Source organism: Ascidia mentula, chromosome 1, assembly GCF_947561715.1.
Source record: "Ascidia mentula chromosome 1, kaAscMent1.1, whole genome shotgun sequence".
Classification (NCBI taxonomy): Eukaryota; Metazoa; Chordata; class Ascidiacea; order Phlebobranchia; family Ascidiidae; genus Ascidia; species Ascidia mentula.
The window spans coordinates 340,146-363,438 of NC_138566.1; the positions used below are offsets into that span (position 1 = coordinate 340,146).

At 35.3% G+C, this 23,293-nt stretch overlaps 6 protein-coding genes across 8 annotated transcripts; 3 read left to right on the top strand and 3 right to left on the bottom strand.

Annotated features, from left to right (window-relative positions):
* Positions 1 to 497: 497 nt before the first annotated feature.
* Positions 498 to 3,726, bottom strand: LOC145896473 (cytosolic acyl coenzyme A thioester hydrolase-like). Its single transcript, XM_082985105.1, has 9 exons — positions 3,590 to 3,726; positions 3,314 to 3,431; positions 3,031 to 3,187; positions 2,609 to 2,830; positions 2,171 to 2,289; positions 1,842 to 1,932; positions 1,595 to 1,692; positions 1,271 to 1,372; positions 498 to 988 (listed from the first exon to the last, which is right to left on the bottom strand). The coding sequence occupies exons 1-9, from the start codon at positions 3,643 to 3,645 to the stop codon at positions 899 to 901; spliced, it is 1,053 nt and encodes a 350-aa protein (XP_082841231.1). The 5' UTR covers positions 3,646 to 3,726; the 3' UTR covers positions 498 to 898.
* A 300-nt stretch (positions 3,727 to 4,026) lies between these two features.
* LOC145896658 (chondroitin sulfate synthase 3-like) lies at positions 4,027 to 8,754 on the bottom strand. Of its 2 annotated transcripts, XM_082985118.1 has the most exons (11): positions 8,535 to 8,754; positions 8,124 to 8,138; positions 7,683 to 7,716; positions 7,446 to 7,538; positions 6,860 to 7,038; positions 6,486 to 6,583; positions 6,225 to 6,362; positions 5,732 to 5,995; positions 5,493 to 5,618; positions 5,091 to 5,254; positions 4,027 to 4,999 (listed from the first exon to the last, which is right to left on the bottom strand). In XM_082985118.1, exons 1-11 carry the CDS (start codon positions 8,695 to 8,697, stop codon positions 4,759 to 4,761), a joined length of 1,515 nt encoding a protein of 504 aa, XP_082841244.1. In that variant the 5' UTR covers positions 8,698 to 8,754; the 3' UTR covers positions 4,027 to 4,758. The 2 variants fall into 2 exon arrangements, with proteins under 2 accessions (XP_082841244.1, XP_082841245.1); XM_082985119.1 differs by lacking the exon at positions 8,124 to 8,138.
* A 981-nt stretch (positions 8,755 to 9,735) lies between these two features.
* On the top strand, positions 9,736 to 15,222 carry LOC145914331 (uncharacterized). The gene is made up of 19 exons (XM_083002147.1): positions 9,736 to 9,899; positions 10,026 to 10,186; positions 10,702 to 10,749; positions 11,046 to 11,493; positions 11,614 to 11,831; positions 11,884 to 12,023; positions 12,124 to 12,337; positions 12,393 to 12,491; positions 12,549 to 12,751; positions 12,802 to 12,949; positions 13,003 to 13,148; positions 13,211 to 13,503; positions 13,564 to 13,718; positions 14,349 to 14,467; positions 14,523 to 14,612; positions 14,668 to 14,757; positions 14,813 to 14,902; positions 14,958 to 15,047; positions 15,103 to 15,222. Exons 1-19 carry the CDS (start codon positions 9,736 to 9,738, stop codon positions 15,220 to 15,222), a joined length of 3,036 nt encoding a protein of 1,011 aa, XP_082858273.1.
* On the top strand, positions 14,014 to 16,807 carry LOC145910878 (uncharacterized). Of its 2 annotated transcripts, XM_082998100.1 has the most exons (9): positions 14,014 to 15,303; positions 15,372 to 15,499; positions 15,557 to 15,592; positions 15,665 to 15,814; positions 15,871 to 15,959; positions 16,077 to 16,188; positions 16,265 to 16,370; positions 16,515 to 16,594; positions 16,702 to 16,807. In XM_082998100.1, exons 3-9 carry the CDS (start codon positions 15,560 to 15,562, stop codon positions 16,798 to 16,800), a joined length of 669 nt encoding a protein of 222 aa, XP_082854226.1. In that variant the 5' UTR covers positions 14,014 to 15,303; positions 15,372 to 15,499; positions 15,557 to 15,559; the 3' UTR covers positions 16,801 to 16,807. The 2 variants fall into 2 exon arrangements, with proteins under 2 accessions (XP_082854226.1, XP_082854220.1); XM_082998094.1 differs by having other exon boundaries at positions 14,014 to 15,499.
* A 305-nt stretch (positions 16,808 to 17,112) lies between these two features.
* LOC145908958 (plasmolipin-like) lies at positions 17,113 to 19,282 on the top strand. The gene is made up of 5 exons (XM_082996279.1): positions 17,113 to 17,257; positions 17,525 to 17,595; positions 17,732 to 17,920; positions 18,272 to 18,394; positions 18,521 to 19,282. Exons 2-5 carry the CDS (start codon positions 17,527 to 17,529, stop codon positions 18,623 to 18,625), a joined length of 486 nt encoding a protein of 161 aa, XP_082852405.1. The 5' UTR covers positions 17,113 to 17,257; positions 17,525 to 17,526; the 3' UTR covers positions 18,626 to 19,282.
* A 466-nt stretch (positions 19,283 to 19,748) lies between these two features.
* LOC145897327 (cytosolic acyl coenzyme A thioester hydrolase-like) lies at positions 19,749 to 23,098 on the bottom strand. Its single transcript, XM_082985570.1, has 9 exons — positions 23,020 to 23,098; positions 22,745 to 22,862; positions 22,462 to 22,618; positions 21,884 to 22,105; positions 21,437 to 21,555; positions 21,107 to 21,197; positions 20,860 to 20,957; positions 20,529 to 20,630; positions 19,749 to 20,243 (listed from the first exon to the last, which is right to left on the bottom strand). Exons 1-9 carry the CDS (start codon positions 23,073 to 23,075, stop codon positions 20,154 to 20,156), a joined length of 1,053 nt encoding a protein of 350 aa, XP_082841696.1. The 5' UTR covers positions 23,076 to 23,098; the 3' UTR covers positions 19,749 to 20,153.
* Between the last annotated feature and the right edge of the window lie 195 nt (positions 23,099 to 23,293).

Consider the following 23,293-nt stretch of genomic DNA (forward strand, 5'->3'; position numbering starts at 1 on the left):
TATTGCCATTGGACCTTTGTTAAAATGCTTCAAACTAAAAAGTAGTTTGGTACAAGGGATTGTGGATGTTTGTGTTGAGCATTTCAATTATTCTGTTCTTCTGGCACAATTTCAAAATAGAATAGTACTTGAAACACAATGTGCCAATCCAGACCCAACTGATACAGTGAAAATGGTTCTGAAGGTCCAAAAGCCTTTTTGACAGGGTTCCACAATTCTCACTGGTTTTACACACATATGATGCACTTAACTTTCCAAATTGTTGCTTGCGACTATCAGGGTTGAACAATGCCAGAGGAAGATTAACTGAAATACAAAATGTTGTGTCCTGTTCCATTTTCTATACTCAAGACAGTGCAGGTGACTGAGCCACAATTTCTGACGATTTCATTTCAGCTTCAACAATATCTATATTTATTTAATTCAAAGCAAATTACATTTACTTTCAACAATCAGACATTTTATACAACATCACACTGCATAAATATATAGGGCACTGCAAGAAGCATTCAGTAGAATGAATATTTGGTCAATTTCACACAAAGACATGAAAATGTTTATATTTGGTTGCTGTAATAAAAAGTAATATAAAATATAGTTCAGTACTTCTGTTAAAATTACTTTTGATAAATCAAAAATCAAAAAAATAATTATGAATGGTGAAGTATTGGCAACTTTCTCAATAAAATTGTACTAAACTAAAACGCAGAAGCATAAAAAAAACAGATTAGCAATTGTAACAATTTAAATTATAAAACACTACACAATTTCAACATGGGATTATAGAAATATACTGTGATGGCTGAAGAAAGTTTCAGTGACATTTCACTAGGCAACTATTTGTATATGAGTTAAACATGACTATAAATTATAAATACTGCCACCAAGTGGTTTTGTTTCACATATTTGATGGCTTTCGTATTTTTTTCCCGGCCAAATAACGTTGCCTTCCTTCTTCAAATCTGTTTTTCTCGTCATCAGTTAATAACTACAAATAAAAAAACATCTGATTAGTTTTGCAAACTGAAGCATTGTCAGTGTGGTAGAAAATACTTGATCTGAAGTACTCGGGCATAATGTAGAATTCACTTGTAAAAATTTACTGTCTTAATTTTGTAGTCTAAAAGGTTTGTTCAAATAAGTATCAAAAATAATGTTTCACTAACTGTAATTGGTCACAGTGGTCTAATTATCCATAAGTGTAGAATGGTTGCAATTAATTATGTAGACATGAAAATGTTATTTAACTTAAATGTGCAACAAGCCTGACCTTTAGTGGTGGAACTTGTAAAGGTTTTCCTTCTCTGTTCAATGAAACGTACGTGAATAAAGCGCTGCAAGCACAATACATCGTGGTTTCAACCAAACCCTCCTGCATAAAACATAGTTTTTTAATTCCTACAGTGTAAAATTATTTATAAGCAATGGAGTCCATAATGTTTTTATAGTGAGCTGCAGATCAGTATAGTTTGGTGAAACAACGATCTTACTGGTTAAATAGTCGGCAAGGTTTCCAAATGTGTAAATTTACCAACCACCCACAGAAACCACACAACGTGGAAGTAACAACACAAATATTGTTCATCTAACACACCTGGTTTCTTGCTCTGTCTTCCACCACGACCACAACTTGAATCATCAGAGACTTTGTGCTGTTAAAGATCGGGCGACTTTTAATGTGAAGAATGCAACCTAAAAAATTTATTTGGGATTAATTGACAAAAAGCTCAACAAGCAAAACTATGTTATTATACCAACAAGTTTGAAGGTAAAGCATGTCTACCAGTGACAAGCATACCAACTTTATGCAAGATGATGCAATGAATAATTTGGTCACAAACCTTTTGAAATACTTTTATGAAAATCAGTGGCGTCCATGGAAGCAGTCACGACATTTGTGTGGCAATGACGGAATGCACAGATACCAGCTACCTGCAAAAACAATGTTGAAAAATCTTCAAGGAACACTGAACAAATCTAAGATTTAGTCATTGCATAAAAAAAGATGAAACAGTTCACAAATAAATCGTCGGTTGTTTTTTGCTGCGTGCGTTCATTTATTCTACCTGGCGTCATCATTTACTTAAATGTCCATTTATTGCCTGCATAACCTGCGTGTGATTCCCGACACAACAATAAAAAACAATTACAAAAAACATAGAAATCATACTTCATCCATGAGTTTCATCGTAACTCCCCCGGTGACCTTTCCGTGAACCCCACAATCCCCAACCCCAACTAAATGGATGAGAGCAGATGAAGCATTTCCTACAGTTTGAACTTCATGAGCTACAAAAACATCTTCAATATTATCTACCTGATATTTATGATATTTGGGTTGCTTGCTTTTTCCTCAGAATTAGATAAAAAAACATAAAATTGTTTTCAAAAATTATTTCAAAAGTGAAGCTTATTCTTCAATAAGCAAAAAGGCTCCTCTAGTAATACAAAAACATTAATTTCTCAACATTTCTGTTGCATCAGCTTCGTCAAGTCCTAAGTGTTTGTGCACAAATGTCGTAGACCATCTGCCTTGTCAATATGCCAGGCAAGGTCAGTAATAATAATGTTTTGTCACAAACAAAATCAAGGAAGCTATGCAACGCACAAAGCTGGTGGGGAATTTCTGTGGACAACGCCCACCCATCCCTCATGCTGGGGGAGTTTGTGTCGACATTCCGTCGGGCTTCTTTCTGCCTCATGTAACGCTCATGACCTTTCACCTCCAGTTCAGGGTTTGAATAAGTTATCGGAGGAACATTTGTGATTCCGCCACCTTTCAAAACTGGAACGTACCACAAGGTGGCTCTGTTTGTTGTTCGTTGACGACCTTTGATATGTTGAGAATTAACAATAACACAAAATAGTTCCTTTTTACTTTTTGTCAAAATTACCAAAATTTACAACCCACCACGTAGAGTTACATTCCCAACTTTTCTAACTCAACCAATTTTATTTTATTTTCAAATAAACGATGAGAGACTTTATTTCTTAAACACCAGAATTTGTAACAAGAGTGTTTAAAGTTACCGGTCACTAGATTTTCTCCGACCACCATAACTTGAACCTCAACTGAGTGGGAGGAGCAGTAAGTTATGGCGGCAGTTAAATGAGCGACTTCACCAACGTACATAGGAAGAAAGAAATCTGTTTTTTCAACTCTTGCCAACGCACACAAGCACTCATCCTAAAACATCAATTTAAACAAACAAATTTTCTCTGTTTACATAAAATTAAAATTTAATTTCACATCCAAACTGAAACAGTTTCATTTAACCAACAAAGTTTCTTTAAATAATACAACATCACTCACCATGGCTCCAATATTACAGTGTCTGGTGCTGATGATTAATCCAGCTTCTTCAATCATTTTAAGTATTGTCCCACCATGGACATTACCGGATATATTTGCATCGTCTGGATGCATCAATCTATAAACAGCGTTACCCTGAAACTTTTTGGCAACACATGTTGTATCGAAGACATTACCGCAGCTTTTGCAAATTCTTTTACCATAACAGTACAAATAAGTTTTATAACATCACAGGAAAAGACATAAATAACGATGATAACGTTATCATTAGAATACCTGCATAGCATAGTAGCGTGTCCTTCACGCTTACTACTCAAAATCGGGGAGGACATTTTGAAAACGACCAACTTTACAAACTAAAACGAATCAAAATCGCTGAAAATATTATTTTTTTAGTGTTAGAAACAACTACCAAGAAATCACGTCATTAAACATGTTGTAACTTGAATGCATGATTCATGCAAACCGGCATGACTCATCAGTTTCTTAAAAATCCCCTAAAAATATTCCGAATTGGTGTGATTTCTATAGCCATGTGGTGTTTTTAAGTAAAAAGTTAATTGCAAATTAGTTCTCTCGTAATTAGTGATATTTTGAACGTAAATTTTCCCGCAAATTTGAATCAAGTGTTTGACTACTTGTTGTCAACATAACCAAAATGCAATACTGGGAGGAAAAAATCATTTGTATAAAATATGCACAGCAGGTCGATATTCGCCAAACAAAAATATTTTATTGTCAGAGTTATACTGTGGCCATCCAAACTTATACACATAGGGCAGTGAAACTTTTAAGGGATCAAATTGCCTACAGCAAAGACGCAACACCCTCAACCTCAACATAACACAGCAGCAACATATAACACACAACAGTCAGAGGCATAAGTTTAAAGTGAACGATATCTTTGAGCTACAGTTAAAAAGGCAACAAAGCAGAAAATTATGGAAACACAGATGCCAATCAGCAGACACAAATTAAATCACCAAGAAAAATTGCTAAGCTTCAAATACTCGTCAGGTTTTGGTTTTGTGCGTTTTCAGACATTTCATCGAACAAAACTTAAAATCCAGATACTCAAACGGGACTTTCCCCAACATATCGTCCCCGCACATAAAACAACGTCTGAAAAGTTAAAAAATGGTTTAAAGTAAAAAAGCTGGTGCGAATATTGTTGCACGATTGGGAGTCGAATTGTTGATGGTTTACCACTGAAATAATTTACTGAAAAGATTCTTTGTTTTGCTTTTCATTGGCCTTACATAGACGTTGCTATGACAACAAACAAAACGTGTTCTTCGAAATTAGTTCAAACAAGTCAAGAATTTGCACACCCAAGAATCTCAGCAATTTAAATAGAATGTTACAACAGGTACAGTGGGGCAATATAAGAGAGATGCAGCTTAATATGTGTAGGTAATAAAGTAAAAATGATTAACATGAGATCATTATTTCTTCTTCCGGCCGTCCAGGTAGAGACTAGCGACCTCTAGTTGTGAACCAAGCGTTTCGGCCCAAGCACCAATGCACATTGCGTACTGGTCCGGAGCCAAGTTGACATCACAACCTCGTTTGTGGTAAATATGGATGAGATCGGGGTCAACCATAGACATCACATCAAGGTCGGGGTCGGCTACCATCTTCTTGAAAAGGTCAACATCCTCCCCCCCCCAGCCACGGATATCCAATCTATAAAAATTTACTCATATGAGGAAACTTCACACCAAGGGATTGTCATCACTAATACAAGGGTGTTGTAAAAAATATATTTTCAATTAACCTGAACCCGCCGACCCGTAGATAGTCAACTTTGTACATGGCTGCAACCCCATATGCGTAATATATCCAAAATCCAGTGTGTTTGTTTATTTCCAGTTTATCAGTGGTAAACTTCTCCAAGCTTGGAACAACTTTTGCTGACGCGTCCATCACATCTGGGTCGTACTGATGAAAAAAACTTACTAAACCACATATCACACAACACAGATATCAACAACTTCAGTTGGTTGGGGTTTATAGCTTGGTAAAAGTAATAAAACCAATATTTTTACAATAAGTATCTCTAGGGTAACGTTCGAAATCATTTACTTTGTTAGTTTGCAAAGCATACAAGAAAAATATAAAAAGTGTAACATTCAACAATCAACAGGGAAAATATGTTGTGGTTATTTTACCAACTAACCTGGGAATACATGATCGGGAAAACCACTCTTTTCCCCATTAAGGTATTTCGACGAACTCTGTTGAGAAAATCGGGCCCAATTTTCAGATCAACATCAAGGAACAAAACAATCTCATCCTCTTTACACTGGAATGTATAAGTTGAAATATTGTGTTACTAACCAGCAAGCAATTGATTGCAATTAAACTTAAATATGATTCCATCCATAAAACATTGCAACAAAATTCATTTCAATCCACCTGCAGAACCCCTGTGTGGATTCCAATAGCTCGGTTAAATTCCCCTTTGGTGAAAATATATTCGATCAATGCTTTCGGATTTCGGGCTTTGAACTCATCCAACACCGCCATCGTGTGAGCAACAGAATCATCTTTCTTTACTTTCTCGCCCTCTGGTGGTTCGAATATCACAAATATCATCCGGACGGGTCCTGATTTCATGCCATGTGGGCCAAGGACGCTCTGCTCATATCTTTGCAGGAACATGTTGAACCTCTCGGTGACCTTAAAATGACACAAATATTATGGAATACTCACAACATAATGTGAAACACATTCATACAATTTATCACAAGAGCCAGGTCCCTCAAGCATTCAAGGAACTTTTTTAATCGAAACCAAATGATATTATATACCTTAGTCTTGTAGCAATTTTCATGGTTATTTCACCAATAAGCAAATTCCATGTAATTTTTCACGTTTTCAACATAAATGAAATAAACCAGTTTCTCACCTTAGACAGGGGTGAAATAATGTTGATCATTTCCATTCCAGTCGCCAACTTAATGTCTACCAACTTTGGTTTGCCGCTCGTGAAAGGTTTCCAAACTTCAACAGTTGTGTGTTTTTTCCAATCCTCCTTCCCAGATTCCTGAAAAACACGAAAAAACATCAGTTTGTTGCAAGCAGGAGACAAAATATTATTTACACATGGAAACAGTGTAAATAATTTTCAATCAAAATAAAATTGTTTTGAAACTTGTCCTTTGCCCACCTGCAGATTAACAAGATATGTGAATCCATGAAATGGGTCGTATTTCCTAAACATTCCAGACATTGTCAAATCTCCTGTTGGCTTTTTCATGTTTGAATCTAAATAATATCATGAATAACAGACGGAGAGAGTGAAATATGTTCAATGGGAAGATTGTCAAGACAGTAAATCCATAACTGGACACTACAATTAATTTTCAGCAACAAGTTGCTGTGTTCAAGGAAGACTACACAAACTACCTCATTCAGTTTATTTCTATTGAGAATCACCAGGCTTTATTACACTTTGTCATGTTAGGTTTATAGGCAACAAATTTTGTGTAATGGTTTTGGATTGTAGCTAAACAGTGATGTAGCAAACAAGATTAAAATTACCGTGATTTCTCACAAAAACTTTTGAAATTTTTTCAACTTCTTCAACTTCCCGTTTCCACATTCCGTTTAATCCAATCCTGGGTTCCTGGTTTATGATCTCATAATTGTGTTTGGAAGTTAAATATCTCCACCTGTTTGTTTCATCCTCCACATTTGACAGCGGTTTGTAACGGTAAGATCTGGAAAAGTTGTGAATTGAACATAATTAGGTGCAAACAACTTGAAGTTAAGTAGTTTGAACAAAAAAGTGAACGTTTTTATATCCACAGGGTTTAAAACATACAAAATTCAGTGGAATTGTGAACACCAAGAAATTCTGGGTATTATTGTTTCAAGAACAGTTTTTCTTAATTTGATCTGCTATGTATACTTCGAGTTGCCTATTGTTCATACTGTATTGAAATGGAATTCAAGTGTGTGTTTATTGCTTTTCAGTTTAAATTTTTAAACATTAGTTATTGTAAACAAGTTAGTTCATGAATAGCACTCTCAGTTTAAAGCAGGGAATGTGACCAAATGCTTCTGATATATCATATAGGTGTGACTTGTTGCACCACCAACTTGCTAAAATATTAATTCTATATACCGGTAATAACTCTTCGATATTTCCATGTTGTTCTGTAATTTTTTGTTCATGTCCAAGTGAATTTTGCCACATGGTAGACAGGTGTCCACAATTCTGCAAATAGGAAATTTACTCAAAAGTGATTTTACACAAAAAAAACTGAACCTGTTTGTAAAAATTAATGATAATACAAAATAAGGTAAAGGTTACTATAATCTACTTTGTTTTTGGAAAAATATTTGTCACAAAAAAACATACCTGTCACATGAACACTTGGTTGTAATCTTATGTTCTGCAGAAAACAAACAGAGAAATTATGAAGAAATATGACTGAATTCAACTACAAACAAGAAAATAGCAACATTCTACCAATAGTTAATTAATAGCTATTGGTGAATTCTAAAATACTGTTGCACTGTATTTCAGAATAGACACAGGGTTTAGATTCAAATCCTACACATAGAAATAAAGAAATTCCCCAAAACTTATTGTCCCAATGTTAAACCTCAAGAGCACAACCACACATTTTAATCATGCTTTCAAACTCATGATAAAACGGGAATGCAGACAAAAAACTAATTTTTTCAAGTTTTTGTTCAAACAAATGTGTCATTAAATACTGTGGTCAGTTAGCAACATGCAAAAAAATATTTTGTGAGGAAAGTATGTTAGTTGATACACCCATGCATCTTAACTTACCAAACCATTTGAAACCTTCAGAAACACATAAAAAATTAGCGTTTAACGAACATAAGAAATGGGAGAATATTAATATTTTAGCCCAGCGTTGCATTGAAAAGAAATAACAAAACTATATTAAAATTTTGATCCATAGAAGTCTACTTGTACATTTCCACAACATAGACAACCTTCAAAAAATGTTCAAAGCTGTTAAACTGGAAGTAATCACATCAAACTCATTATTGTAAAGTCTGTCACAACTTTGCTCCGATGGTTAGTGCGTTTGCAATAAAAGGTTTCAAGAAAAGTTGCATGTATTCCAATGAAGTTTATTGTGTATCTGTGTTTGAATCATAAACTACATCAAACCAGGTGCAATATTTTCTTCTCAAAGCAATAGGTATACATTTGTACTATAAAAAGTTATACCTTCGGCATCAAACGCTTTGGAAAGTTCCACAGTCCACAGCTGCCCCAAAACGAACCAACCGATGGCAAAAGACAAGACGAATTGAAAGTTCTGGCTGCTTCTGGTAGGAAAAAATTTGATTTTCCGTATGTTTTGTCTGAAAATTGCCTTTGCCGAATTCATCCTGGTAATTTCTTGTAATTGTTGTCAACATTCCTTCCAACCTCCAGCTCCAATCAACGTTTGACAAACGACAATAATACTGCACTAGTTAGGTACAACAACTATTTAAAACAGAAAATGGGCCTTGGCTACTAATATTTATGAAATCTCAAATCTCCATGTATTTGTAAAGATGAGTGGCTTTATCCACCGAAAAATTACGGGTCACTTCGTTTTTCCTGCGAGAAACAAGAAAATATATCATTTCGTGTAGTAGTATGATTTAGACGTTTTGCTTGAAGAAAAAATCATGATTGACATACAGGGGATAACCAAGATTCAAATCCCAAGAAAAATGCATCAAAAAGTCAAAATATAGGAACAGAGTGCCACTAATCAAAGAACTGCTACCGGCTTTTACAACTACTAACACTGTAATGGAAAAACAACTTTGCCATCATTGCGATTTTAAACATTACGAAAGGAATGTAAATAAAAGATACGCAATTGGGCGCGTTCTTTTAGATTTGGATCAGGTTTTGCGCACGAAGTTAGCATATATGCAAAATGGACGCCACAGTCACGATTTGCATGTACCGAGACATACCAAGTAAGCAAAGTGATATTGTAGACTTTAGATTCAGCAAAGCAGCGACTGGGAATTCTATTTGTACGCTGCAATATCTAATAACACGGTTGGTAGACTTCTCAAATTACGATGACGTTTCCACGCGCCCTTCCCAACGCAACATTTTCAATTTTGTGCTGCTCATTGTGTCACACTGTAGTATTGTTGCATACATATGGGCACTGTTTCGTTCGACCTACAAGGTCTCATCAGTGCAGCTTGGTGTAACTTTTTTAGACGACCAAACGGCCAAGCAAAGACTTCCACTGTGTGGTGGCTATACAATCAACGTCATCCGTTGAGCACCAAACTAGGTGATCCTCACGGTGAAAACAAGTTATTAATGTAGTTTGCTGTGCTACCTTAATTTGGGAAGCGAAACAGAAACTGAACGTGTGACGCAAATTTTCCAACAGGGGTTGTGCGTAAAAATGTGCGCTTCGGTGCAGTCACTTCACTCAACTTCACCGAGTGAAGCAACTGCACCCATCACTTCACCCGGTGAAGTAACTTCACCGATCACCGTACTCGGTGAAGGGACTTCACCTTATAACCTCACTCGGTGCAGTCACTTCACTCAACTTCACCGAGTGAAGTAACTGCACCCATCACTACACCCGGTGAAGTTACTTCACTCGAAGTTCCTGGTGTCGCCTGCGAGCCCTTCTTGTAATAACGTAGGTGAGTCATACGTGAATTTACTATGTTTCTTTTATAATAGGATCAAAATGAATTTTTTTCCTGACGTGCATGGTTACAAGAAAACACTGACATCATCTGCAATATGTGTGCTATGTGATGAGAATTTTAAAGATTTAGAATATCATGGAATAACACAGCATTTTAACAAGGCATATCACCTAGTATGTGTAGGGCTGGAAGGTATGTTAACATCTTTAATAGAACATGGTAGTATTGAAGGTTGAACTTAATATTAAACATTATGTAATAATTAATTTAACATTATATGCTGTCATTTGCTTTTTAAAATGCTGTCTACTCTAAATTACTACCAAGGTTTTTCATTATTATAATTTATAACCGGGGTTCATATACATGGCTGACATTAAGGTGGTTTTGAATATGTTACTTTACAGGTTATTGTTTGCCTTGCAAACTGCCATGTCAAAAAAAATTGAAAACCCAACAAAAAAGAGGACATTTCCACTGCCCAAGTTGCGATGCAACCATGACTAGGCCTTATACTTTAAGGCGTCATATACAAGGTAATAAACTGACTATGACTTTGCTAACTTGCATAGCATGCCATACATGTTGAGGTAAACATTCATTTCTTTCCTTTTACCAACCACTTTGTTGATTTATATTTTGGAAGTATAAAAGTGTAAGGTGTTCTTCTGTTTGTTAAAGAAACTTGAAATGTTTTCCTTTTTTAGCTCAACATCACTTTCATGTCAAGAAAAGTGACAAAGCAAATACACAAGGTAGCACTTTTTTAAACTCAGTGGACAGTTTATTTACTTACCAGTGTGTACCTTTATTTACTCAGTGAACCCCAAACTTTCAAATTACAATTGTGACCATTGTGGAAAAAAATTTGGCAAAGAAAAAAATCTGCAAAAACATGCATTAATTCATACAAGATCCGCCGATCTACCATGTGTGTGTGTCGACAAAACAAATGGAATTTATTTTACTGCTTTCACTAAGTCAGGAGTTTCAGCACCTATCCATGTAAAAAGCCACAAAGGGAAACAAATACAACTTTGTGAAATTGAAGATTGCAATATTACAATGCAATCTGGGCTATCGGGAAATCCTGGCATTGACTGTGTTCATTTGAAAGCTGTATTTAATGCAAAGCTGGCAATTATAGTACATTTGGATCCTACATATCTAAAAGAGCTGAAAGATTTAAATGTCATTGGACAAGACAAAAAATATTTGGATATGCAAGCTGCAAGTCTTGAAAACAAATGTCCTCTAGTCAGCTATGCAGATTTCACACAATTTGGAAGAAAAAGCAAACTGATGTATTTTTCAGTTTTTACAAATGTTCAGGAATATTGGTGTAGGTTTGGTCGGGTGCGAGTTACGTTTGACAGTGAGGATGGTGAATGGTCTTGTAAATGTCCACAATCTGGTGAGACGACTACTTGCCCACATGAGAATGCAGTCAAGTGGTACTTGTGTCAGGTTGATAAAGATCTACTACTGAAACACACAAGGTGATGACATGTTTAAGCTGATAAATGTAGACATATACAAAGGATAATTTATTTTGTGTGAACCTAGTGCTTATATTACTGACAACATGGCAATTTTTTTGAAATACTACATATTTTTAGGCCAGAAAAACCTGTTACATTGGATGATGAGGCCTTAATGAATTATTTTTTGAAAAATAAAAGAATTCCAGAGATTATTTCACCCGATTTTTTGCATTCTAATGCTCCACCAGAAAAATTGGAACCTTCAGAGACATCTTGTCCAGTATGTAGCAGTGATATAAAGTTTGCAGCAGCAACAGGTGCTACTGTCTATGGATTTGGGAAACTGTGGAAAGGTGTGTATTATTTTATTTTTTGACATATTTGGATTATGGCTTTAATCTTCAGGTGTGCAAGTTGTTACAAAGAAATGTTCATCTTGCAACTTCGTAGTAAGGTTTCAAAACTTTGAAACAGGCTTTCATAACTACAACAATCTAACTGTAATTTCACTCAATCTTTGTGAATATCTCCAAAAAGGAATTGAGGTAATTTCTAGGGAATGTCATAAGTTGTGCACCCTTAGGGTAGATGTTGCCAAAGAGTAGTTCATTGCTTTGTATATCCAACATTTGTATTTAAACACAGAATCATGTAAATGTTGAAACAGCTTTAAAAATGCTGTTTCCTACAAAGCTGTCGGAAGAAGAACTGTATTTACCCTTTAACAAAATAAGGAATGCATTTTACCACTACTGTGCATTAGTTGATTATAATTATGAATTTATGTGTGTCAAATGCGGACCACACCCAAAGGTGGTTATAGGAGATGGAAACTGGAAGAACACATGCAGAAGGCCTGGTATGTGCTTTGAAACCCAGTGGAAAGATGCATTTGTATAATATATTTGTTACAGTGGAAAGTGCAAAGTTAAAGAAGCATTATAATGATGACATCAATATAACTCAACTATGGTGCAGGTATCAAATGGAAATTATTGGAAGAGGGTTTTATGGTGTGTTGTTTTGTTGATAATCAAATCTGGATAACTTTTCATGCTTGGTATATTTAGGAACGAAGGAAAATCCTTGGAAAGTTGAAATAAACTATGACAGTGTGGCTCCATGGATTGGTGAGGCAACAAGAAAAGGCCCCTGCTTACCTAACACGGAATTTAAAAAAGTGTCAATCCTACAAAGCAACCTGTCACATGATAAGAAAATAAAACATGTTTCACAAGAGGAAATTCTCAATGCTCTTCATCAGTCATCACAAGTAAAGAACCATATTTTTACTATTCAAACATAAACAAATTACTATTGTAGACTTCTTCATCAATGCTTAAAGATCTATGCTCCAGTATTGGAATAGACAACTCCGGAAGCTGTGATGACTTGATCAACAGGTTGCATGAAATGGTTCTCTTCAAGGATATTTATCCAAAAATGTTTCGACACATTAAAAAATGTGGTGGTAAGCTAACAAGTTTTGTATTTGTAACACAATAGTGACACTTTTTATTGCAGGAGGTATTGTGCATTTTCGATGTATCCATGGTGTTGCACTTTACATAAAGTACACATTGCGACAAGAAAGTGCCCGAGATTATATTGATGGCATGCTCTCTTTTCACAGCCAACCTAATGTTTGCATTACAGACATTGCATCACAGGTATTTGTTTTATGGTTGCAATTCCATTAAAAAAATTAAGGTTTTTATTTTGTTCTATTTAGATTGCCCACCATGGTGAAAACCGAAAAAAGGGAATGTTTCGGCCTAATATGGGAATGCTATATGAATGGAATGAATGCAACAAAATTCTGGCTGAAAACGGAGAACTTCAACCTACAAGAATAAATTTGCATGATTCGGTTTGTGATAAGTTTCTAAGTCTTAATGACAAATTTCATCACAAAACCAAAAAAAGAGGACCAGAAAAAAGTTTTAGGGACATTCGTATGTGCGAAGATTTGCATGTAAATACCAGCATTGCTGAGCAGTGTAATGCTTCAATGGCCAGGGATCGGTATGATTGGTTTAACTACATACTAACACATTAGTTTTAACAATTTCTCTTTTATTTCAGTCGTTCTTTTTGCTCAATGGGGGTAGTAAACTTTTTGTACATGACACGACTGAGCATGCATTTGCATAATAATAGCATCAACAAAAAGTTAAAAAAAAGGACAAAACAGCACTTTGGAGTACATGCTTACAACATTCATCAATTTATTTCGAATGGTATGGTCATGTAATTGTTGTGTCATAAAAAATGTTTGTGAATCCTGCCAAGCCGTTAGCACTATTGTTTGGTACTCAGTATAGGGTACCCATCGGATCGACGTTGACCGAAAGGTACCACAAAGTGGAAATCTGTGTGCCCGCTAGTGTAAAATCTAGCACACTGCCGCAGTCAACAGCTGCACTGATGAGACCTTACAGGGCGAAACAGTGTGTACACCCTGTTTGCAGCTCTCAACATTACATATATATTTATAAAGCCTGCACTGCAATAACATAAATAAACAGTGGCCATCTGTCTGCAGCTTATACACAAATTCATATTATTGGCTCCACATTGCTTATCATATGATTATTGTGACACGGGGCCTGACGGCACTATTGGTTAAGCTTGCTTGGCCGTAGTGTTTCCACCTTGTTTGCTCCGTAAGGTTGCACCTAGTTTGGTGCCCAACGGATGACGGTGACTGTATAGTCACCACAAAGTGGAAGTCTTTGCTTGGCCGTTTGGTCTGCAAAGTTCGTCTTATAGTCACACCAGCTGCACTGATGAGACCTTTTAGGTCGAAACAGTGGCCATCTGTCTGCAGCTTATACACAAACATAAATAAAGTTAGTACCAATTCAAAGGAGCAGCAAGTTCTGAAAACATTGAACAGAATGAGGGAGGTGAAGGTGATTTTATGGAAACTGAAAGGAAATGTGGTTTAGATGAGGTTCCTTGTAGCGATAACATTGAGGTGTCAGAGGTAAAGTTTTGAAATTGTTTTCAAAATAGCCAATAAAACTTGATAGTTTACTCAGAATAAGGGAGGTGATGGTGATTTTGTGAAAACTGAGAGGAAAAGTGATTCAGATGAGGTTTCTTGTAGCGATAACATTGAGGTGTCGGAGGTAAAGTTTTGAAATTGTTTTGAAAATAGCCAATAAAACTTGATTGTTTACTCAGAATAAGGGAGGTGATGGTGATTTTGTGAAAACTGAGAGGAAAAGTGATTCAGATGAGGTTTCTTGTAGCGATAACATTGAGGTGTCGGAGGTAAAGTTAAGAAAATGTTTTGAAAATAGCCAATAAAACTTGATTGTTTAATCAGAATAAGGGAGGTGAAGGTGATTTTATGGAAACTGAAAGGAAATGTGGTTTAGATGAGGTTCCTTGTAGCGATAACATTGAGGTGTCAGAGGTAAAGTTTTGAAATTGTTTTCAAAATAGCCAATAAAACTTGATTGTTTACTCAGAATAAGGGAGGTGATGGTGATTTTGTGAAAACTGAGAGGAAAAGTGATTCAGATGATTTTTCTTGTAGCGATAACATTGAGGTGTCGGAGGTAAAGTTAAGAAAATGTTTTGGAAATAGCCAAAAAAACTTGATTGTTTAATCAGAATAAGGGAGGTGATGGTAATTTTGCAAAAACTCAAAGGAAATGTGATTCAGATGAGGTTTCTTGTAGCGATAACATTGAGGTGTCAGAGGTAAAGTTTAGAAAATGTTTTCAAATATAAAGTTAATTTCCAAAATAGACAAGGATTGCTTTTAGGATAAATGTGGTCTACCAGACAAAGTACTTCCCCATCATTTTAAAGGTAGCTTTGTATGAGGGTGCATTATGCTTTTTTCCAGATTTTTATTCAATTTAACTTGTTGTATTCAGATATACAAAAAGCTTGGCAATATTTGTGTGACACTAACATAAACAGGGTGGAGTGTTGTTTATTGAATGGTGCAGTATTTGACAGCAAATGTATTCTAGCCATAAAAGATCAGTGGCTGGATGACAAGGTATAATCTAGATTGAACGAGTTAAACATTTTTTTTTTGAAAAATACTGGTTTGCAGATCATGGATGGAGTTGTAAATGTGCTGTGTAAAGGGGTAAGATAAAATTTTCATCAACATTCAAATATTAGTGTAGATATCTTAAACAGAATTGAAATTTGTGTTAAGGAATTCAAAGCAGTGACAACACTGTACGCTTCAATGTGGTTTTGGAGCGGAACTTTCAGACGTTTAAAAAAAAACAACGTGGCCAGTATATGTGTCAACAGTTCTTTTGTATCACCACTACATATACACAACAATCATTGGATACTATTGGTAAAATGTTTAATAAACAATTGGATCACTTACATATAACTTTACTAACCAATTAGGTCAAAGACAATCATTTAAAAACATTGTTTGTGTACGACCCCCTTGGACGAGAAAGTTGCTATCATGACCAAATTCTGAAAAATTGGAAGTAAGGACATTTGATTTAACTATTCAATGTTGCAATTATTATTGAATAGCATGAAATTTTAAATGACCTGAAATCCACAAACATCAATAGTACTATGGTAGCATGACATATTTGCAGATCATTTTGTTTCTTCTCTGGCTGTAAGAGCAATATGGCATGTTGGCCCATATCATACTCTGAACATCAAAACCAAGAAGACGGTTACAATTGTGGACCACTGGTTTTAAAAGTATGTTTCAGGGATAATAGTTTGTCACCACTTTTTTGAAATTTTAAGTTTTTGGTTATTTGTTATCTACACACAGAAAGCATGGAACTTCACACAACAAAACAACTGCTATCCAAAGACCACAATGGAATCTTGCAATCAGTATCGGATAGATGCTGGAAATATTTTATTAAATAATTCTGGTCAACAAACCTGTTAATGGCTGTGTATAAAACATATGACGATATTAAATTTGACAAATGACTTTTAATGCAAAGCTGTCTATTTTAGGAAAATGTGCATGTCTCATATCAGTTCTCTCTTCAACATCTCTTATTCTGTTTTAGATGTCCAAGAAATTTCAAACTTTTGTGTTGCCTGCAACAGCACAGTTCCACCTGGCAATCGTAGGAAAAAGCTATCATGGGTAAAAAAATCATTTGAAAATTATAGATGTTACTCCAATATGTGTTTTTGACATGTTTGCACTGTCTGTTTTCATAATTCAAAACGCGTGCTGTTTTGTGTTCATAGATTTCATGTGATTTTTGCGAAAGGTGGACACACATGAATTGTGCTCCAAACGCCCCCCAAAAAAGTTTCTGTTGCATCTCTTGCAAACAATTTCAATAAACTTGATTGCATTTGATCTTGTTGTGTTAGCTTCTTGGGAAATTGTATTAAATAAGCGATATGGGTTCAAGTAGTAGGCAATCAAATCAGAGTACAGTTAAGTGACGTCAATTGGTGACGTGCATGTATTATAGGGACAAGCAGTTTTCAGAGAAGTCACTGCACCGACCGAGTGAAGTGACTGCACCGAGTGAGGTCACTGCACCGAGTGAAGTCACTGCACCGAGTGAAGTCACTGCACCGAGTGAGTCACTGCACCGACCGAGTGAAGTGACTGCACCGAGTGAAGTCACTGCACCGAAAGCACGGCTCAAGTGAAGTAACTTCACCGAGTGAAGTTGGGTGAAGTAACTTCACCGAAGTGAACTTTTTCACCCACAAGTCCGTCTCAAATTTTCTTCAACCCCGCCCTCACCTGAAGATTGAAGAATTTAAACGGAACATTTGTAAATATTTGGTAAGTACAGCGTTATATCGTGAAGTAAAACAAAAAGCTCTTACTTCTGTTCGGCCCACATGCGAACAATGAAAACCCTAAAATAAAAGTTTATCGTGTACTGTTTCGATCCATCAGGTCTCATTATCGCCGTTTTTTTTTATTTGTTGCACTAAACATAGATCCGTTGGGTAGCAAACTAACTACAAATCACTGGAGATTAACAACAACTCCTTGTAAACCCATAGTGTTGATGGCTATGTGTTTAATTTATCATTTATTTTGTAGAAATGTCTTCTGTTGGCAAAGATCTTGGATTTTTGACGTCGCTGGATGGAATTTTTAAGGGTGCTCAATTTGTAAGTGCAGCAAATATATGTTACATCATAATGTCCTTCCTGTCACACCATATGTGTTCCTTTAAAGTGAAACAAACCTTTTATAATTTCCGCTAAAAATCTTTTCTGTTTAATAACAAACAAAATCTTTTTTCAGGGGGTCAGTCTTCTTGTTCTGATTTTGTGTTCTGCGACGCATTATTGGTCAGTTGCTGGAGCTGGGCCAATGGCTTATGTTAATTTTGTTGGATCATTTTGCTGCATAACTCTGCTCATCAGTGCTTTCATTTATTTCTTCAAACTTTACAATGGATATTGTCTGCAGCGTCTTCCCTGGAAAGTGTTGGTAAGAAAATACAGTTAGTTTGTTTATTGGCTGCATCGCACTGAAGCCAGATCAAAATTTGATCTATCTTATTTTGGCAGATTAATTTGATCGAAATTCGAGATAGGCGGATTAAATTTTGGCTCAAATTACTGGATTAACACATCATGTAAACAGGCATAATGACAAAAAATAAAGTGCGTGACTGAACTAAATATGGAGGTAATTCCATTGAAATGTGATGGAAACTATTTAGTTGTCATTCAAACGGTAGTTGACTCAATTTACCAGTGTTTAATTGTCTGCCAATCATAGTCTTTTCTTTTATTATTGAAATTTATATTTCTGCATAAGAATATGTTTCTACCCCAGGAATTGGGATATGCTTTGGGATGTGGTGTGTTGTATTTGATCAGCATGTGTGTGTCAGCAGCCCAAGCAAACGCATTCAAAATTTATGCTGGTGATTTCGAAGAGTTAATGATTGCATGTGCGGTAAGTTTTGTGGGTGAGATCGGTAACAAGAATTGTTGTGACCGCCTTATCATTTTGTTGGTCTATGCTGACAAGGATTAAGTAGAATCTTTTCAACATTTGATAATGCTATTTATATTTTAACAGGTATTTTCGGTGATTGCCATGTTTCTTTTCCTGGCATATGCTTTCTTAATATTCCGTGGGAATGACCCACGGAGTGCTCAGTCCCAACACGACGTCCCCACTTAAGTTAGTCAGCTCTTACAGGGCCCGTTTAATGAATCTGCCTCAAAGGAAAGAGGATACTTTCCCAACATATATTTTTACCATTCTTCATCTTACACAACTTCATTAATGACATGTAAAAAAATTAAAACACTGTATTCCTGCTTGTTCTTCACAATTTATTACTGTGTTAATAACAACATACAGTTATGAGTTGTTATGTCTATGAGTCGATGTGTTACATAACTATGCCTTATTTTGGTATTGCATGTTGGTGTTATTTTTTATGAAAAAAACACTGAAATTTAATCTAGTTTTGCTATTTTGCTACTTTTCAGCCACTGCCAGCCACAATGTAGTTTTGCTATTTGCTACTTTTCAGCTACTGACACATTACCTTTACACACATTTTATTGCCAGACATAATCTTAAATTAACTGAAAAAACTCATTTCTGCAAAAAAATGTGATTGTACATGTAGTTTGCTGATAAAGGCCCAATAAACAACGACTGAAATGTCGAACATAGAAATAAGTTTTTTTAGTTAGTTTACCGTTGTACACAATCTTGTTTCAGTTATTTACCAAAAACATTTTCACACATTCTTTTGTTAACAACTCACATATTGCATGTGTTTAATTTTTATGATTGACTGTATACAATAAATCAAAGTTGGTAATCAGGTAATTTATGTGGTGTATTTTCCATGGCTTGTTTGAGAGGAAACTGAATTTCACATTAAATATTTTGGAGGGAAAATTTGCATAGAAATGTGAAACCCAGTTCCAGCAGTCACAATGGTTCTGAAGGTCCAAAAGCCACAGGTTACCACAATTCTCACTAGTTTACACATGTATTATGTACTTAACTTTACAAATCGTTACTTGCAACCATCAAGGTTGAATATTGGCAGAATTTAAAATTTGATCATGCCAGAGGAAGATTAATTGAAATACAAAATGTTGTGTCCTGTTTGAGTTTCTAAACTCAAGACAGTGCAGGTGACTGAGCCACAATTTCTGACGATTTCATTTCAGCTTCAACAATATCTATATTTATTTTGCAATTTAATTCAAAGCAAATTACATTTACTTCCAACAATCAGACATTTTATACAAACATCACACTGCATAAATATATAGGGCACTGCAAGCAGCATTCAGTAGAATGAATATTTGGTCAATATCACACAAAGACATAAAAATGTTTATATTTGGTTGCTGTAATAAAAAATAATATAAAATATAGTTCAGTACTTCTGTTAAAATTAGTTTTGATAAATCAAAAATCAAAAAAATAATTATGAATGGTGAAGTATTGGCAACTTTCTCAATAAAATTGTACTAAACTAAAAAGCAGAAGCATAAAAAAAACAGATTAGCAATTGTAACAATTTAAATTATAAAACAGTGCACAATTTCAACATGGGATTATAGAAATGTACTGTGGTGACTTTAGAAAGTTTCAGTGAAATTTAATATAACTAAGCGACTATTTGTATATGAGTAAACATGACAATAAATTATAAATACTGCCACCAAGTGGTTTTGTTTCACATATTTGATGGCTTTCGTATTTTTTTCCCGGCCAAATAACGTTGCCTTCCTTCTTCAAATCTGTTTTTCTCATCATCAGTTAATAACTACAAATAAAAATACATCTGATTAATTTTGCAAACTGAAGCATTGTCAGTGTGGTAGAAAATACTTGATCCGAATTACTCTGGCATAATGTAGAATTCACTAGAATTCAAAAATTTACTGTTTTATTTTGGAGTCTAAAAGTTTTGTTGAAATAAATATCAAAGATAATGTTTCACTAACTGTAATTGGTCACAGTGGTCTAATTATCCATAAGTGTAGAATGGTTGCAATTAATTATGTAGACATGAAAATGTTATTTAACCTAAAAGTGCAACAAGCCTGACCTTTAGTGGTGGAACTTGTAAAGGTTTTCCTTCTCTGTTCAATGAAACGTACGTGAATAAAGCGCTGCATGCACAATACATCGTGGTTTCAACCAAACCCTCCTGCATAAAACATAGCTTTTTAATTTCAACAGTGTAAGATTATTTATAAGCAATAGAGTCCATAATGTTTTTATAGTGAGCTGCAGATCAGTATAGTTTGGTGAAACAACGATCTTACTGGTTAAATAGTCGGCAAGGTTTCCAAATGTGGGGATTGTAAATTTACCAACCACCCACAGAAACCACACAGCGTGGAAGTAACAACACAAATATTGTTTATCTAACACACCTGGTTTCTTGCTCTGTCTTCCACCACGACCACAACTTGAATCATCAGAGACTTTGTGCTGTTAAAGATCGGGCGACTTTTAATGTGAAGAATGCAACCTGAAAAATTAATTTAAGATTATTTGACATAAAGCTCAACAAGCAAAACTATGTTATTATACCAACAAGTTTGAAGGTAAAGCATGTCTACCAGTGACAAACATACCAAGTTTATACAAGATGATGCAATGAATAATTTGGTCACAAACCTTTTGAAATACTTTTATGAAAATCAGTGGCGTCCATGGAAGCAGTCACGACATTTGTGTGGCAATGACGGAATGCACAGATACCAGCTACCTGCAAAAACAATGCTAAAAAATCTTCAAGGAACACAGAACAAATTTAACATTTAGTCATTGCATAAAAAAAGATGAAACAGTACACAAATAAATTGTCAATTGTTTTTTGCTGCGTGCGTTCATTTATTCTACCTGGCATCATCATTTACTTAAATGTCCATTTATTGCCTGCATAACCTGCGTGTGATTCCCGACACAACAATAAAAAACAATTACAAAAAAACATAGAAATCATACTTCATCCATGAGTTTCATCGTAACTCCCCCGGTGACCTTTCCGTGAACCCCACAATCCCCAACCCCGACTAAATGGATGAGAGCAGATGAAGCATTTCCTACAGTTTGAACTTCATGAGCTACAAGAACATCTTCAATATTATCCACCTGATATTTATCATATTTGGTTTGCTTGTTTTTCCTCAGAATTAGATAAAAAAACATAAAATTGTTTTCAAAAATTATTTCAAAAGTGAAGCTTATTCTTCAATAAGCAAAAAGGCTCCTCTAGTAATACAAAAACATCAATTTCTTAACATTTCTGTTGCAACAAACTTAATCAGCTTCGTCAAGTCCTAAGTGTTTGTGCACAAATGTCGTAGACCATCTGCCTTGTCAATATGCCAGGCCAGGTCAGTAATAATAATGTTTTGTCACAAACAAAATCAAGGAAGCTATGCAACGCACAAAGCTGGTGGGGAATTTCTGTGGACAACGCCCACCCATCCCTCATGCTGGGGGAGTTTGTGTCGACATTCCGTCGGGCTTCTTTCTGCCTCATGTAACGCTCGTGACCTTTCACCTCCAGTTCAGGGTTTGAATAAGTTATCGGAGGAACATTTGTGATTCTGCCACCTTTCGAAACTGGAACGTACCACAAGGTGGCTCTGTTTGTTGTTCTTTGACGACCTTTGATATGTTGAGAAGTAACAATAACACGAAATAATTTCTTTTTACTTTTTGTCAAAATTACCAAAATTTACAACCCACCATAAGTTTGGATGGCCACAGTATAACTCTGACAATAAAATATTTTTGTTTGGCGAATATCGACCTACTGTGCATATTTTTTACAAATGCTTTTTTCATCCCAGTATTGCATTTTGGTTATGTTGACAACAAGTAATCAAACACTTGATTCAAATTTGCGAGAAAATTTACTCCCAACTTTTCTAACTCAACCAATTTTATTTTATTTTCAAATAAACGATGAGAGGCTTCATTTCTTAAACACCAGAATTTGTAACAAGAGTGTTTCAAGTTACCAGTCACTAGATTTTCTCCGACCACGATAACTTGAACCTCAACTGAGTGGGAGGAGCAGTAAGTTATGGCGGCAGTTAAATGAGCAACTTCACCAACGTACATAGGAAGAAAGAAATCTGTTTTTTCAACTCTTGCCAATGCACACAAGCACTCATCCTAAAACATCAATTTAAACAAACAAATTTTCTCTGTTCACATAAAATTGAAATTTAATTTCACATCCAAACTGAAACAGTTTCATTTAACCAACAAAGTTTCTTTAAATAATACAACATCACTCACCATGGCTCCAATATTACAGTGTCTGGTGCTGATGATTAATCCAGCTTCTTCAATCATTTTAAGGATTGTTCCTCCATGGACATTACCGGATATATTTGCATCGTCTGGATGCATCAATCTATAAACAACGTTACCCTGAAACTTTTTCGTAACATATGTTCTTGGAAGACATTACCGCAGCTTTTACAAAATCTTTTACCATAACAGTACAAATAAGTTTTATAACATCACAGGAAAAGACATAAATAACGATGATAACGTTATCATTACAATACCTGCATAGCATAGTAGCGTGTCCTTCAAGCTTGCTACTCAAAATCGGGGAGGACATTTTGGAAACGACCAACTTTACAAACTAAATCGAATCAAAATCGCTGAAAATATTATTTTTTTAGTGTTAGAAACAACTACCAAGAAATCACGTCATTAAACATGTTGTAACTTGAATACATGAATCATGCAAACCGGCATGACTCATCAGTTTGTTGAAAATCCCCTAAAAATATTCCGAATTGGTGTGATTTCTATGACCATGTTGCGTTTTTGGTA